The sequence below is a fragment of the Arvicanthis niloticus genome, chromosome 24, assembly GCF_011762505.2.
Source record: "Arvicanthis niloticus isolate mArvNil1 chromosome 24, mArvNil1.pat.X, whole genome shotgun sequence".
Taxonomy (NCBI): Eukaryota; Metazoa; Chordata; class Mammalia; order Rodentia; family Muridae; genus Arvicanthis; species Arvicanthis niloticus.
Genome location: NC_133432.1, coordinates 9,456,497 through 9,473,230, shown reverse-complemented (window position 1 = coordinate 9,473,230; position 16,734 = coordinate 9,456,497). Strand labels below are relative to the sequence as shown.

At 49.2% G+C, this 16,734-nt stretch overlaps 1 protein-coding gene across 4 annotated transcripts in view; it reads right to left on the bottom strand.

The window, feature by feature from the left end:
* The window catches only part of Med13l (mediator complex subunit 13L), a 216,841-nt gene that overhangs the window by 22,912 nt on the left and 177,195 nt on the right, over nt 1-16,734 (bottom strand). For 3 of the 4 annotated variants that reach the window (XM_076922605.1, XM_076922607.1, XM_076922608.1), the window contains 8 exons: nt 13,247-13,978; nt 12,756-12,981; nt 11,756-11,861; nt 11,316-11,440; nt 8,588-8,687; nt 4,078-4,298; nt 3,594-3,799; nt 87-1,036 (listed from right to left, as the gene is read on the bottom strand). In XM_076922605.1, the coding sequence (XP_076778720.1) occupies nt 87-1,036; nt 3,594-3,799; nt 4,078-4,298; nt 8,588-8,687; nt 11,316-11,440; nt 11,756-11,861; nt 12,756-12,981; nt 13,247-13,978 (2,666 nt within the window). The remainder of the gene's footprint in view (nt 1-86; nt 1,037-3,593; nt 3,800-4,077; nt 4,299-8,587; nt 8,688-11,315; nt 11,441-11,755; nt 11,862-12,755; nt 12,982-13,246; nt 13,979-16,734) is intronic. The other variant, XM_076922606.1, reaches the window with a different exon arrangement.

The following is a 16,734-nucleotide window of genomic DNA, read 5'->3' as shown; positions in this document are numbered from 1 at the left end:
GACAGCCCAGCCCTCACTTCTGGTCCTTTGTCCATCATGTGCAGCAAGGTAACTTCTGATACAAGTCTGCCCTCTGGGCTACCTACCGTTGCTGTGCGGCCAACAGTGTACAGTGGCACTTCTCACCAGAGCCTCGTCCACCTTCCCGCCTGTGGGGTTGTCCACGTATTGCCTCCCCTGTTCCAATGCATTGACGCACTCTGTCCAGTAATCGTTGTTGTCTGCCTGCACCCGGTCATACGTCCAGCTCACACAGGGGAGCGCATGGCGACTGTTGGAGGAGATGTAATCCAGGAAGCTGAGCGAAGCGAAGGGCTGAGTGTGCTGATTCTGGAGGAGGAGGAGGAGGCTTATGGGGGGCTCTGGGGCTTTCCGGGTACCCTCCACCTGAGGAAGTAAGGTGGACTGGCAGGAGGTCTGGCACATCATCAGACGTCTCTCTGCAGCTTGGCCAATGTCAGAATTCTTTCCAAAAATATCCAGCTCATCCTCAAGGAAGAGCCCCGAGTTGTAGCCCAGTTTACGGTTCACAATGGCACTGAAGCCACAGGTGCATCGGTACTGGTCCTCCTTGGAGGAATCGGGGATGTAGAGCCCGACATCTGCCCCTTTGATGTTCATGTTGCAGGCGCAAATGCAACAGCTATCGAAGTTCCTGTCCTTGAAGACATTCATCACAGAATCTGACAGAATCAGGGTGACATAGAGACTGTGGGCCTCAGGAATTGGCTGCATGGTGGCAGGCTCCACAGAGTTAAGGGGTCTTGTGGTAGAGGGGGTGGAAGCTGGTGACCCTTGATCAGTGCTATCATATTTCACAGACCCTTGGCCACTAGCAGTCCCCCCACCTCTGGGAGTTCTTGGAGTCCTGGGGGTTCGTGGTGTGGGGACAGAGAATCGTGGGGTAGCTGGAGATGGGAGGACTCCAGCTCCACTGTTGCTGGCAGGGGCAGCACTGTTGAGCGTCACAGGCGTGTTCATCTGTGGTGTGTTCAGATAGTCTGGGTCTGCAAGGCTCCCGACACTAGGCACATTACTGCAACAGACACAAAGTAGCAGTGAGGGGGGTAAAGTGCAGGAGTGAAGCCTAGACTAGCTGGAAGGCTGCAGGGCTGGGTTTGCATCTACTGTGCAGCTATGCCTTTGCCATCTTTGAAACTGAGAGCCTGCCTGTGCACTTTTCTTGGAGGCCATAATTCTGTAATGATACTGAAATAGCTAGCTATAAACAGACACACATTCAAATATGGTGCTCTCCTGATTGAGAAGGCAGCCCTGGTAAGGGTTTTCGTGTCCCCAGCACTGTGTGCTGTTGTGCCCATCTGTTTGTCCGTCCTGTAGAATTTAGTGTCACTCAGCAGTCACTGGGAAGGACGCACCAAGAGGTTCCTGAGGGTTCCCTTTTGTTCCCCTTCATCCTTCAGTGTTACATATTACATACAATCATTCTCATTCCCGAGACAGACAGGGCTGTTTTCTCTCATAAGCAGTGGCTTGGGGAGAGCAGCCAGGCAGAAAGGAGACCGTGTCTGCAGCATCTGCACGGTCTACCACTATAAAACACATCCTCAACATACTCCCATGGGCCTGGAGACAGTGCGCAAGCTCACTGTCACTCACAAGCATCAGGACAGCAAGTATTTCAGTCCTACTGACTTGACACAGGAAGCTGGTGCTTCTCAGTAAGCTCCATCCATTCCCTTATACAAGTCACTGCCCTGTAATCTTTTAGAACCTGTATCACTGGTCTAGGGATTTAAATCAGGCAGGATTTATATAAACCCTGGCATACAAGGGTTTCTTGGCCTCAGACAAAAGCTGGTACACAAATTGATTGGTGCAATAAACAACTGTCTGCATACTTATTGGGTTACCTCCTTTAAATTTTCCTGGTCAACAAAATTGTAAAATGATTCTGCAGTTTGGATCAAAAAGGAACCATGATTGCTACCTAAAAATCTAAATACTTCCCTTGTTCCCTAGGTAGGAAACACTTCATTTTACTTAACAGCCTCATTCTTCCCTGCTCATTAAGAACGGACTCAAGACCAACCCTGTGTGGAAAGTGGGACAGTCAGCAGAAAGACAGAGAGCCACGACCTGAGGCAGGACTGAAGCCAGCATCAGCAAGTGGACCAAGTGTGACAGGTGAGCCCAGCATATGGTGTGCACTGGAGAGCCCATCAGGACCCTGACAGCGCACAGCTGTGCCGCCCACTCGGTAAAGCAGCTCCTGGACCCCAGGGCTAGTTTGAAGTAAAGCAGAGCTAACAACCCACTAGCCACACAGTAAGGGGCCAAGGTTGGCCATGGCCACATCAGACCTTGTGGACAAAAGCACCTTTCTATAGCACAGGCTCCACAGTGCCACCAATCTAACCTCTGGCTGCAGAGGGCACAGGGCAGGAGTGAGGGGGTAGAGTGACAACTCAGAGCGTGAAGACTACCAGAACCTGTCCAGAGAGTCTGGGGCTGAGGCTCCAGGCCCTGTTCAGCAGCTAGAGCCCAAATGGAGCTTGGCAACAGTCAGACCAGGCACTTGGCAGGACAGTCACAGTCCTCTCCCCTCCCCACTGTGGTCTGCAGCCATTGGCTGCTGGAGCTTTCCCAAAGTTCTGGGGAGAATAATCCCACTGTAAGGGGCAGAAGATGCAGGTGCAGGGCCCTGCAAGCCCACATAGCCTTTTCAGAAAGCAGGACTGTCACATGGCATGGTGGTGCTGGCTCCCAAGTCCAGGGTCCTTTTATCATTTTTACACCCAGTTCCTCATTCTAACTCTGACTATGTAAACTGCTGGCGTCTGTCACAGACATGTGGCCAAAGACGAGTCCTGGACCAGAAACTTGGTCTACTTGCTCCTATGGCTTATCTTTGAAACAGCTGTTAACAATTTAAAATAAGACAATATATCCGGGCTCCCTGCCTGACAACTGTCCCTGAGAAGGGGCGCGTGCTGGAGCCCACCCATCTCCACAGTGCCTGTAGTGAGACAGTGAGACCAGGCACAGCACCCACAACCTGCACTTACTGGCTTATCCAGCCACACAGACATGTGACCTGAGTACACATTTGCATTTGTAAGTTTTTGCTTTATCTGAGTAAGAAGTTCTTTCTTTCAAAGAAAACGGAGTCTGCATGCTGCCACAAAGACTGTTTCTCTGGGCAGGATGAGATGTCTGAGTCACAAGCAATGTCTCCCTTTACTCTCCCCAGTCACACCTCAATCTGTTACTGTTTTACCTAATTGTAAAGTCCCATACTAAAATCATTACCTTACATAAATCACAGCTCCTCCCACCACTGACAAACATCAGTAACTCCCATCAAGTTTAGATTCTATGGCAAACACTAGGTTAGCCTTACACATAGCTCTGAAATCATCGTAATTTGTGTACACACACACACACACACAGAGGAAATTTCATTTAAAAATAAACACACAGTCCCGCACAAGACAACATGGTCAAAACCAAGAGTAAGCAAGAAAGCAGTCTCCGAGACTGAGCTGCTGTGGCCTGCTGACAAGTACTTAGGAAGCAGTGAGGTGGCATCATATACAGTAAGTGGTGGAGCCTCTCCCTCTCGCACGTACTTGTAGCCATCTCTTATGGAAGAAGCTGCAGGGGGCGTGGGCAGCTGCTCCATTTTAGGAGGAACTGCCCACGAGGGCCGGAACAGACAGGCGTCAGGGGTCTTCAGGGGCAGCAGGCAATGGCTCGGCAGCGTCTTCAGCGGAGCAAACATGGAGGATCCCACAAAAGGCTGGAACGGTGGCACTTTGTGCACATAGGAAAAATCCTGTGACAATGACATGGGATTGGTTTAATGCTGGCAAACTGGAGCCAGACATGGTTGCTCGGTGCTTCTTAAAACTAAGACACAGAATCTACTGTCGTTCAATAGTTCTCTACAACAATAAGTAAAAAGAAAAATCTAATGCCAACACTGCTGATGAAGTTATGGTCATGGAGTGACTATCTACTAATGTGCTCTGGTTTCCATGGTCCTTATGCACTTGTGTGTGGGCCCACTAAGAAGCCACCCAGCCGTGGGGAAGTCTACACACTGGTTATTACCTTTATCTCCTCTGGCTTGGGACTTCCTAAACCATCTTCCACTTCCATCCTGAACTCCGTGAGGTGTGTGGGGACCATGCTGACCACGGGACTCTCCATCATGCCCAACGCAGTCACTGTCTCTGAACTTACTCCATCTTTATAATTCATCACAGGAGAAAATGCAGGATGCTGCTCCAATGATGGAGGGGTGGGGAACATCCTTTGCAAGTCTGCAACTGCTAAAAACAAAATTAAAAGTGCATCTTACCAGCAGGATTCCTAAAAGCTGTGACAAACAGCCAGGCACAGCGGTGTCCACACAAGGCTAATAGAATATCAAGACACAGGTCACTGTCAGACACCCACACTTCCCTGAGACTCCCCCTCTCCCCAGGGCTGTGTGGCATGGTATAATGCTAATGCAGGGAGCAGGTCTGCAGAGCATGCAATGTTCCTCCAGTAACTGACTCTGAAAAACCTGAAGGAGATGAGTCAAGAAGAAAATGAAAGCAATCCAACTCTATCATGAAAGTCTATCTTCCTTTCCAAGTGTTTATGAAACAGTAGAGAAATAAAAATGATTTAGAGCAAGGCTGGGGTTGGCGTGACTGCGTCACGGTCCTGCTCTCTGGGGAATAACTTCACAGTGTCTTTCTAGATGTAAGGTTTTAAGAGTTAGGATTACTAATACTACCCAGCCTCTGAGGGTACTGTCAGCAGGACAGGTGTTTGCCAAACACTTGGTGGCAGCAAACAGTTCACCGTCAGTGCTTAGCAAGCCTGTGCACAGTCCTGGCTTCTGTCCCCAGCAAGGAAGGAGGAGAGCTCACAGCCCCCATTTCCACTGTCTTCACAGAGTCAGTATATCCAGTAACAGTTCAGGAACTGGTGAAATAAAGGTTCTCATTCTCAAAAGCAGGCTGTGCCTAATACAATGCAAGGTGAGGTTGCAGAGCATGGCCACTAGGTGGTGCCCTGTGTCTGGAACTAGGAGTTTGTGGCTGTTAGTGCTTTTGATGCCCCCATTTCCATGGCTATCGCCTTTCTTGAAGCCCCAACATTTAACTAAGCACCTAGGCCTTGCAGGAATGACCACAAAAACAATGAACTCAATTATGCAGATTAGGCCCTGGCTGCTGCCTCTGCTGCCTCTCCAAGGTCCACATCCTCCGGGCAGAGCTCAGCTATGGCTGGGATCCTGCCTTCCTCAGGGCCTCATCCGCCAAGTCGTAGCAAGCTTCCCTTAGATATGTGACTTTAACAAGCTTGCCTGCTTGCCATTGGGACAAGGAGCTTCCAGCAGCTCACGGCAGAGAGAGGGAGGAGCAGGCGGTGCTGAGCAGCCTCCAGAGCCTCTGCCTCGGCTTGCTGCCTGTAGACTAGGATCTACAACTGGAAACCGCCTGCGGCTCAGGCCAGGCAAGCCAGCTACTGGAGACCCTATACACAAGTTATTGACTCTAAAGCAGAAGAAAGGTCTCCAAAATCAAATGAACACATTTTATTTCAAATGAAGGGTAAGATTACTGTAGGGTAGAGGCCGACTCGAGAAATGTGCACTGTGCCGCTAACATTCCCTAGGCTAAAGAGCAGCAGCTCTATGACTGTGACATGAAATTAAAGCAGAATTCTCGGACAGTCAGAACAGTAAGCCTCAAAACTATGACAAAAGCTTTACCCAAACAAGGCTCTGGAGGAGTCTCTATCTGCAGAGAGACGAAGCTGGTGAGAGGAGGCAGAGTGAATGGGAAAGGGTGGGAAAAAAGCTGAACAGGAAATAGTAAAACAGCACGTGTGTGTGTGTGTGTGTGTGTGTGTGTGTGTGTGTGTGTGTGTGTGTGTCTGTGTCTGTGTCTGTGTGTGTCTGTGTGTGTGTGTGTCTGGTTTACACAGCAAGCTCCAGGCCAGCCAGGCCTACAGGATGAGACCTTTTCAAACAACAAAAAAATTGCAGAGGCTGGAGAGATGTCTTAGCAGTTAACAGCATGGTTGCTTTTGCAGAGGACCCAAGTTCAGTTTCCAGCACCCACATACATGGCGGCTCACAGCTATCAGTGACTCCAGCTCCAGGGGATCCAACACCACTGGCTTCCAAGAGAACCTGTACTGTGAGCAAGTATATATACACACACACACACACTCACACAATTAAAAATAATAAAAATAAAATCGTATTAAAACTTAAGACACATAAATAAGTGGGTTTCTTTTCAATTTCTTGTAAGGAGCATGCTAAGTTGATTTCTGCTAAGGCCACCTGCCTTACTAATGCTATAAAGTCCCAGCCCCGTGTTTGCAGAGCCTCCAGCACCCTGCTCACTTCCACAAAGACTGGATAGAATTTCAGCTGCAACAGGCCCACTTTACAAAGTGCTCTCTGCATTCTGACCATCAGATGCTGCAAAGGGAGACCCTACTGTCAAGCCCACCCACACTATAGTGGGTAGCCTCACCCTACACTTAGAGAGAAGGCAGGGCTCAGGTGAGCGCTTCCCCACTGCATCTCAGTACACGGGAGTGAGGTCAGCACATTACGTCCACCTCCCAACTAGGAGTGCACTACAACGAAAACAGTGCTCAGACACAGGCTCTGCACAGGCTCGACGAGCAGACCCAGGGGAACAGCGCAGAAGAGAAAGGAGAGCCTAGCAATCGAGCGCCAAGGCCCACTGTGCCCGGCCAGCACAATGCTGCTCCTAGAAAAATGACATGGGCAACTCCACGCAGGCAGGACGAGAGGGCTGAGCCCTGCTATTCCTCTCAGCTGCCTCGAACCGTTTGCCCATCTCTAACCACTGGCTTCCTTCCCAGGAACCACTGCCTCAGAGCACAGAGGAGAAGCCAAAGCACAGTATTAAACAAACTGAATGATCCAACTGATTTTTTTCTTTTCTTTACAGGTTCATTCTTCAAAAAGATAGAATTTCAAAAAAAATCCCTAGGCAACGGGTCTCCTCAGTGTATTGATCCTTCATTGTTACATACACAAATTAGTAATACAGGATCTTTTCCTTTTACCTCTATGCACTAGTGACAAGTGGCTACTGGGAATTCAGAACACAACAGAACTGGAACAAACTGAGATGAGCTGGACACGTAAGACACACAACCCCAGAGTGCCCTAGAAGTGACCCATGTCTTCTCATTCTTGGCTACATTAAAAATGGAATCTGATACATTAAGTCGGTAGAAATGCATTAACAAAAGGACGTTCACAGGGTGTCATAAGCAGATGTACAAGTGCTGCCCCAGTTGGCAGTTGGCAGTTTCTTTGTATTCTGCTGGGTAGTGCCCTTGCAGATATTGTATTTCACAGCTCACCAGCAGTCAGGAACCCAAAGCAGAGATGACAACATGCCATGCTGCTTGCACTGCTACTGCTGAGGGGACACTGTGTCTCTACACTGTGTCTGTGTCTGTCTCTGACCCGCCCACTTTCCATCCCTCCCTCCCTACATCGGTTCCTCCCATTACAGATTCACTTGGGCCTTGTGTTGAATCTTGCTGGCTCCTTACTTCAGTGCTGTATTTTAACCCATTATTACCAGCCTGTACTTCAGCCTCAGATGCTGAGTCCACTCTAAAGCAATTACCTTTAAATAAACATGAAACACTAGTGCACAGTCTAAGGACCACCCTGAAGGATGGCTGCAGTGAGTGGCCAGCCTTGGCTGTATCTTTAGACACTATGTTGTCTCCGGCTGCATGCCCTCATAAGGAAACAGAAAAGACTAACTGGCTTATTAGCACATGTTAAAAGTCCTCACCTGACCTACCCAATAAGTACATGTTTCTTTCATGTTAATTAAAAAATCCTACAGCAACTGGCTGGCTATCATTGTTCATTTCCTCCCATGTCATGCTTGAGTAAGAAGCTGTGGATCTACTTAAACTGTCACAATCCAATCTTTGCACATAACCCACTTTAGGTCTGAGCAAGTCAGACTACATTTATAGGGTCATAAAACTTCCTAACTCATCCTGTGACATGGCGGTTTTCCCCTCAATTTGTTCTCAATACCAGCTGATGCGAATGAGCAAGAATCACAGGGTGACTTTCAATGGGGCGTGTCTCCCTCAGGGTCTGCAGGGCAGCCCTGACTTTCCTCTCACTGTGGGCCCAGGTTTCCTTCAGGTAGACTACCTACTTCCAGGCCCCCAGCCCCGTGTGAAAGGTATTGATGTCAGCAGCCTCAACGAGAAACCCAAAGCTGCAGGACGAATCCTACAAACATCATTATCTGTAAGTCAATTCAAGTTTTGAAAGCAGAAGTGTTTTCCATAACTTCTCTGAGTAGCAATCTCTGAAGGTAAGTGTGTAGTTTGTGAGCCACTGGAGAAGTGACCTCCAACAGAACCTCCTACTCTCTAATCTGTGGCTTCACTTAGTTTGAAAGCAAAGCAGACAGAATGACATCAAATGAGGATGGTTTCTGCCTGTGACCAGCTTCCTGCCTTCTCAGAAGCACTAGCTTCTTAAGTTTTAATTCTCAATGGTAACCATGTCAGCTCAGGCTCCTGCACCTACTTGGAGGGTACGGGCCAGCAGCTCTTCCATCCTTCCCAGGGGGCCGTTCCTCAGTCCCAACAGTAGGCATCTTGGATGAGCGGAGAGCAGGGGACACAGCCTGAGAACAAAGTTGCACGGTTAGAACCCTTTGAAAAGCACACCTATTGACCCTACAACCAAAGTAGCACGTCCTCATGAGACTCCCAGATAATGGCAGGGACACGCTAACAGGCATCTCCAGTAAGAGAAGGGAAGGAAGCCTGCTTGCAGGAGCCTGGTGGGAAGACGGCACAGGCCTTCAGGCACAGTGCCTCCAGGTCAGTACCAGGGCAGCTTTGCCAACATGGTAGCTGACTGGGTATTCCAGCAGTTAATGGCTGTGGGGCTGGCTCTTCCTCCTTGGAAATTTGTGATCCTGTGCTCCCCAAAGCTATAGGGTTATGTTTTATCATTTCCACTTAAAAGTTAACCTCTGTCTTCACAAAGGCAGCTCCATCTAAGAACCTCTGAATGCAGACAACTGACCAGTTATTCCAAACAAGGCAATTTCCTTACTAGGAAAGAGTACCATTAAGAACTCAAATAGACTGATCACAAACTAAAGTATACACAGTAACATCTGGGGACGGTTAAGAGCACTGACTGCTCTCCCAGAGGTCATGAGTTCAACTCACCACATGGCGACTCACTTCTGCTGTGTCTAAAAACAGCAACAGTATACTCATATACATAAAATAAATAGATTTTTAAATAAATTCAATAAAATTTAATAAATTTTTAAAAAGAGTATTTCTTACAGATCTAACACCTTTTATTTACAGTTACATAATATACAGCTGAAATGTACATTTAAATTCAAACACATCTGACTGCTCAGCCAGCTGCCTCCCTCCCTCCTCCACTCTCTAGGTAAATTAGCTTTATCGATAAATGCTGCAGAAGAAGCAAAGAACCTCTTATTTCAAAAAATAAAAATTCAATTAAAAACATCTCTTTTTGCGTTTAATATTGCTTAAAATATATTCCTCAAAGAGTCATTTCTTCATTAAGCCCAACAGTAATTTATAACTTGTACAGGAAATGAAGTCACAGGCCCAGAGGAAACCGCTCCTTCACCATCACCATCGCTGTGGCCAGTGAAAAGCCCTGCGAAGAGCCGCCATCACAGTGCCCCCCCGCCCCCCCGCCACCCCCCCCCCCCCCCCCCCGCCTCACCTCTCTGCCCTGCCCTTCCTGCTCCTCCTGTTTGGCTAACAGATCACCTTCCTTCCATGCTTTACTCTTATCAGCACCAGAAGCTCCTAACAGGATCCTCCTGACCTTCCATCCCTACTCAGCCTGTGCCCATCTTCCTGGTAGTCAAAATAAAAGCAGAACTCTCCAAGGCCCAGAGCAGCAGCAAGGGGACAGCCATCTCTCTCAGTCACTCTTCACACTACCATGCCCTTCCCTTTCAGGTAGCAACTGTTTGAATTAAGGCTCCTGTGCTCCAATGCAACAAACAAACAAACAAGCAAACAAACAGAATTCTTGTTTTCTGCAATTTAGACTTAAAAACAAAAGAGTGCACATGCTTCCCCCAGCTCCACACTCAGCTCTGAAGTTCTGGAAGGCAGACAAGATCCTCCTGAGCACATCCCTAAGGGCAGGCCACCAGGAAGCAGATGAGCAGGCTGCTAGCCAGTCTACAATGATTAGCTGCTTCTTCCTGCTGTCCAATCAGGGCTCATTCTACACTCACCCAATGCCCCAACCCACATGGCCCCAGTCTTTACCCTCTCCAGGCAAATCCATTTGTCAAGGCTGTTGTCAACTCATCCTCAGGAGCTGTATGCAGCACCAAAGGCATAAGATCTGTTGATTAGCTACCTTTGAGTTTAAAGTTAGAAATCTGATTCCCTACTTAACCCAGAGCCTCAATTTAAACACTACTGCCCTGTGCCCTCTGCAGTTTAACAGTCAGTATCCTTAGATCCTGGTATGAGGCTGAACTCAGCAGTAAATACATTTATAGGCTGTTTTACCAGGTTTGTGTTTTTAGCATAAAGCCATTAATTTAATCAAGTATTTAAATCTGTAAATTGCGTCAGTTATCAGTCGCAAAAGAAATGCTCATCAAATTGTTTGAAAAGTTTATATAAAATAGATGAAGAGGAAGATTACATAAATAAATGGAAAAAAAAAACTAAATTCTTTGAAAAGAGTGTGTCTTCTTCAGCTGTAGCATCCCTAGAAACAGCAAGTGCATACGTTTGCCCAAGGAACAGAGATGAAGGCAGGATGAGCACAGACTCCCTAGCTCCTAGCTCAGGTCACTGCCACAGAAATCTAGTTCACCTCCCCCAATCCCCGTAACCACATGTCCACACTCCGTCTCCCGCACAGCACTGGGACTGCACACTCGCTGATCAGTTATCAGGTAAAGACAAGTTGTGTGCATTATTTGGAAAAACCTCCTCTAAAGAAATATACATAATATATTTCTATAGCGCCATAACATTCAGGAGGGTTTATTAAAATAAATGTTAAAGATTTTAATATTTACAACTATGGAGAATAATGATGTAGAACACACGAAAGTACCAGTAAACGGTACTCAGAGGTTCAAATTATAGGAGCCTCTAGAAACTCATTTAGTTCCTAGAAGGAGAGTCCTGTGTCCAGTGCAGCAAACTTCAAGGATCCCCGAAGTGCTGGTGCAGCCTGCACATGGTGGCTCTCACGTGTGCAGCTGCAGCAGACTCACCCCAAGCTCGTCGTCATCAGAGTTATCAAAGATGTTGTCTAAGTCATGCAGGGAAGGTGCCAGATCTGTCACCTGGGTAAGGCTCCCAGAGCCAGCTCTGCCAGCAGCATTGTCCTGCCGGACATCTGTGGGAAAGAAGGTGAGGACAGAGTGAGCAGGCTCTCAGACGAGGGAGACAGGGAAGGACACGGACTGGACCTCAGTGAACAAGGTCTGCTGGGAATTCCCTCCCTAGGTCCTACTTAAATTTAGACACAATTATTTCCAAATATGCTTATCAGCTTTGAAAAGAACCAAAAACAATCCACACACACACACACACAAATTAAAGTCGTGATCAAATTACTGCTACAGCAATAGGAATACAGTCTTAAATTGAGGAAATTTCCCCTGCATTTACTTTAGCAAGAATCCAAGTGAGTGAATAACAATGTACACACCTGTTTTAGCAGCAGAACTGAAAATAGACATGGCATTTTTCCCATCAGGCACCGGCGTGGAATGACCTGGTGTAGTGACATCCTTGGTACCAAATCCATCCTCTGACTGTGTAATAAATTCAGCCAAACAAAACACATGAACAGCAACCCAAAGTGTGGGATATGAGGGAGAACACAAAGAATTAGCGCGTCGAATGGAACCTGTTATGAGCAGTGTGGGAAACCATGGTCTATGCAACCAAAGGGAATCAAAGGCAGGCCCTTGCTCTGCATTCACAGAATCGAAAACGCCCACCTCTCGCTACCCTCTAGGTGTTCTCAGAGACTCGGTGGTGCTGAGAGATGTCATTAAGGACCTGTCCTGCCATCCAATGTAGTCTTCATAAATGACAGACCAAGCCTCTGGATCTACACAGACCCAGCACATTGTCCCCTCCACTCTATTAGCCTCTGTAACTGCCATCCTTCCCTACTCTCGCCAAACGCTTCCTTAGATGGCTAATGCGGCGGACACACCCAGCACTCACTGTCATAGCAATAGAGCCTGGCTGTTCCCACTGCCAGGCTATGGGCAGTGCTGATCTGGAGTCAGAGAACACACAGGCACGGCTCTCAGCAGTGAACATGAGCACCGCATAAGAAGAGACACTGCCCTCAACACTTTTTGCTTTACATCTTAAATAGTTTGGAAAATAGTTTAAAAGAAATAAGCAGGGAGCACAGGCCAACAGTAATTAGCACATGAGAGGAGCCATGCACGGCAAAAGCTAAGCCTGGAGAACACGCAGCTTCCTTTATGCTAGGCTGACTCTGAAACAAAGGTGAGCCATGACATAAAGAGAACAGAGCACTGCCCCATACAGTAGTACCAGAGCATGAGTATGAGGACGGAGCAACCAGGCAGGACTGCCTCAGACATTCTGCCTCAGGACTCTGCCACACACACCGTGAATGAGCCAAACCCCAAGGGCTGCTGGACTCACGCTGTGCTAAATGGTACCTTGTTCTTTTTCAGGGAGTCCTTCTCCGTCCCCTGCTTGCATTTCTTATTTGCTGTGAAGATGTACTTTATGTCACCATCCTCAAAGGTGTACGGGTCATTGACTTCTCCCAGAGTGTCACCAGGCTGCTGTGACAGAGGCGACGGGTCGAGGAAAGGGAGCGGCTGCACCTGAGGCTGCGCATCCTGCCAGATTTTGAACCGCTTGTTAGGTTGTGCTAAGAGTCTAAAAGGGAAAACAAGTGACAAGTGAGTGAGGGAAGGTCAGACGGCACCTTTTCCCAAGCAGTATTTATGACTTTGACATTTCTTCTTACTTTGTGTGTGTGCATGTGCATGGCCATGCATGTGAAGGTCAGAGAGCCAATGCTCTCCTGAAGATTAAACTCAGGGTCAGGCATGGGCAGTGCTGCTGTGCACTCAAGCATGCTGAACACACAGACTTTACAGAGAGAGGGGGGGCGTGCATCCCCACCCCAGGACCAGCTCACCTTTGCAGGGCGGTGCTCTCGGGGTTCACGTCCAGTACAGTGTCAAACTTCTCCCCCTGTAGCTCTGGAGGCCGGAACTCAGCATCATCACTGAGTGGGAGACGAAAACTCTTCCACCACCTGTCTGACGACTCAGTGTATGAAGGCCTGAGCCCACTGTACAAGGCTGTCTCACTGGCCTCTGCCATCAGAGGCAGTCTTTGGCCTACGAGGACAGTTCTGTCCTCTAGAGTAGACAGCTGCTGAAGGTCTAGCCCGTTTCCATAGAGGGCAGGGTTCACAGGGACAGAAGGTGGGTCCAAACTCTCTGCCTCCTGACCTCGTGGCTGAGGGCTGAGTGTGGGGGGCAGAGGGGAAATGGGGGAATGAGGTGAATCCATAGGATTCAGATTAATTTGCTTGCTTGTATTTCTGGAAGGCACGGCCATTTGCTTATCATACTTCCGACTGCTCGACACCTCTAAGGAGGCGTCTATCCCTGCCAGCCCTAGCTTCTGTCCAGGCGCATCCTGCTCCATGCATAACTCTTCGGCTACAGAAGGCCTGTGGTGAAAGGGCACCAAGGGTCTCTTTTGCAACTTGTCCCCTTTTTCTTGTCTTTCTGTGGTCTTGTGCTTGGAAGAAGCAGGAGGCGGTAAGGATGAAGATGATGACAGTCCTGCACTGAAGCCTGGCTGAGAGATGGCGGGAGGTCGGCTAGGTCCTGCTGCACACCGTTTTAAAAGTTTATGCCTACAACGAGAGTTAAAGTGAAGTCAAAACAGACCCAGGTACAGATCACGGCATGTCTGCGACATCACATAACAAGTGTCTCTGCTAAGGCTCTGTCTTCGTAAGCATGTGTGGGATGACTGACACCTCTGAAAGGCTCCAGAATCCAATATGCTTCCAAGCACTAAGATACAGGTGCTGGCAGGAAATCAAGAACCACTCACATATAAGGTCAAGCAGATAAAAAGTAGACTGGATGAGAACTAGAACTTACTACCCTGCTCATCTTAAAGCTTGATTGTCAGACAGGAGCTACAGATATCTACTCTCACTGCATCTGAAGACTGTGAGCCTAAGGGACCAGAAAAGGCAAGAAGTAGAAATTCAATTTCTGTATCTCAGCTCTATGGTAATACACAATGGCTTAAGTAACTTGTAACATTGCACACTGGGAATAAAATCACCATGCTCCACCCTCTGAAGAATGTGAAACCAAGATAAACAAGAACACTTGACAGGACCCATGGCCTCCTAACCCTTGCCTCTGACCATGTCTGGAAAAAAATATGAGACACATGTGAAGACGGGCTAGAGCTCAGAACACATGCACACATATGAGGCCCATCGCATCTCAGCAAGAATACACATCTGTCCACACTTCTTGGCAAACAGAGGCATGAGGAACGGCTTGGTCAGGACCACTAAATGATGCCAAGTTTACTCTGCACAGCCAGGTCAGCCAGCTTCTCCATCTGTAAATTGCTCCAAGGGAAGACTGCAAGCTCTCCAGTGGTGCAGTGGTGACTCTGAGGCCACTTGGGTGGTATTAAATTACTGCTGCATTGAACTAAATGATGCCTTCGTGGGCAATAAAATGGGTTTATGTGGCATGATGGGATGGTTTAGTGGGACAGTAGAATAGCTGCCCTGTTCCATTCAGCCATTAAATAGTGAGAGGAATAGGGCCTGCCATACGGTTTGGCAATCCTACAGCAGATAACCTGCAAACATTTCACTCAAACTGTTTAAAAAATAAATCAAAAAAAAAAAAAAAAAAAGAAAGCAAGCAAAACCAAAAAGCAGCTGACTTGGAGTAAGGCTGTAAGGAGAGTATAGGCAGAGGTGTGCCATGCCCCGAGGGCACTGCAGTCAGCGAGCACCTCGCCAGTCTTTCAGGTGTTCATTTCTAACTCTTACATACACATCGGGACTCCCCAGGAGAGGTGGCTGTACTCATCTTCTGGCAGGGTTCTTATGAAGACTCTTCAAAGAGAGGATCTGTTGTAACTCGTGTAAGCTTCTGAAGCTGCCTCTTTCAGCTCCACAATGTTTAAGAGCAGGAATGTGCCCTGTACTGAGAGAGCATGTGCCAAACCCCCAGTTACCAAGGAGCCCGGCCTGAACAACTGGGAGAGCAGCCTTGGAGAGAGGGGGTGTGGTCAACAGGGGAAGGGGGAAACCTAAGGCAGACCCACACAGTGGAGGAAACCAGGAAGAGCCTGAGGAATAAGACTTTGGCTGAGAACTAGAGCAGCAATCCCAGAGCACAGAAAGTAACACATTATTTACTAAATATACTGACAATTTTTTAAATATGACACTAATAAGTAAATAATGTTTTGAGAAAAAAATCTAGATTTTAGAAAAGATCAGGAAAAAGAAAAAAAGGGTACAAGTAAACTAACCATATTTTTATACCTCACATCCTTGCTAAAGGTGTACATCCAGCCTCCAACTCCCAACAGCCAAGAGGGGGAGAGGGGGGAAGGGGGAGGGGAGAGAGGGTGGGGGGGAAGGGAAGGGGGGAGAGGGGAACGGAAGTGGGGAGAGGGGAGGGGATGGAGGAGAGGGGAGAAGGGAGAGGGGGGAGGGGAGGAGAGGGGAGGAGAGAGGAGGGGAGAAGGGAGAGGGGGGAGAGGGGAGAAGGGAGAGGGTGGGGGAGGGAGGGAAAAGGGAAGGGGGAGAGGGGAACGGAAGGGGGGAGAGGGGAGGGGGAGGGGGAGGGGAGAAGGGAGAGGAGGAGAGGGGAGGAGAGAGGAGGGGGAGAAGGGAGAGGGGAGGGGGGAGGGGAGAGGGGCGAGGAGGAGGGGAGAGGGGGAGGGGAGGAGGGGGAGGAGAGAGGAGGGGGAGAAGGGGGAAGAGGGGAGAGGGGAGAGGGGGAAGAGGGGAGAGGTGAGAGGGGAGAGGGGGGAGAGGGGGGAGGGGAGAGGGGGAGAGGGGGGGAGAGGGGGGAGGGGAGAGGGGAGAGGGGAGAGGGGGAAGAGGGGAGAAGGGAGAGAGGAGGAGAGGGGAGAGGGAGGAAAAGGGAGAGGGGGAGAGGGGGAAAGGGGAGAGGGGGAGAGGGGAAAGAGGAGAGAGGGGAGAGGGGAGAGGGGAGAGGGGAGAGGGGAGAGGGGAGAGGGGAGAGGGGAGAGGGGAGAGGGGAGAGGGGAGAGGGGAGAGGGGAGAGGGGAGAGGGGAGAGGGGAGAGGGGAGAGGGGAGAGGGGAGAGGGGAGAGGGGGGAGGGGGGAGAGGGGGAAGAGGGGAGAGGGGGAGAGGGGGAAGAGGGGGGAAAGGGGAGAGGGGGAAGAGGGGGGAAAGGGGAGAGGGGAAGAAGGGGAAGAGGGGAGAGGGAAGAGGGGAGAGGGGGAGAGGGGGACGAGGGGGGAAAGGGGAGAGGGGGAAGAGGGGGGAAAGGGGAGAGGGGGAGAAGGGGAAGAGGGGAGAGGGGAGAGGGGGGAGGGGGAGAGGGGGGAGGGGAGAGGGGGAGAGGGGGAAGAGGGGAGAGGGGGAGAGG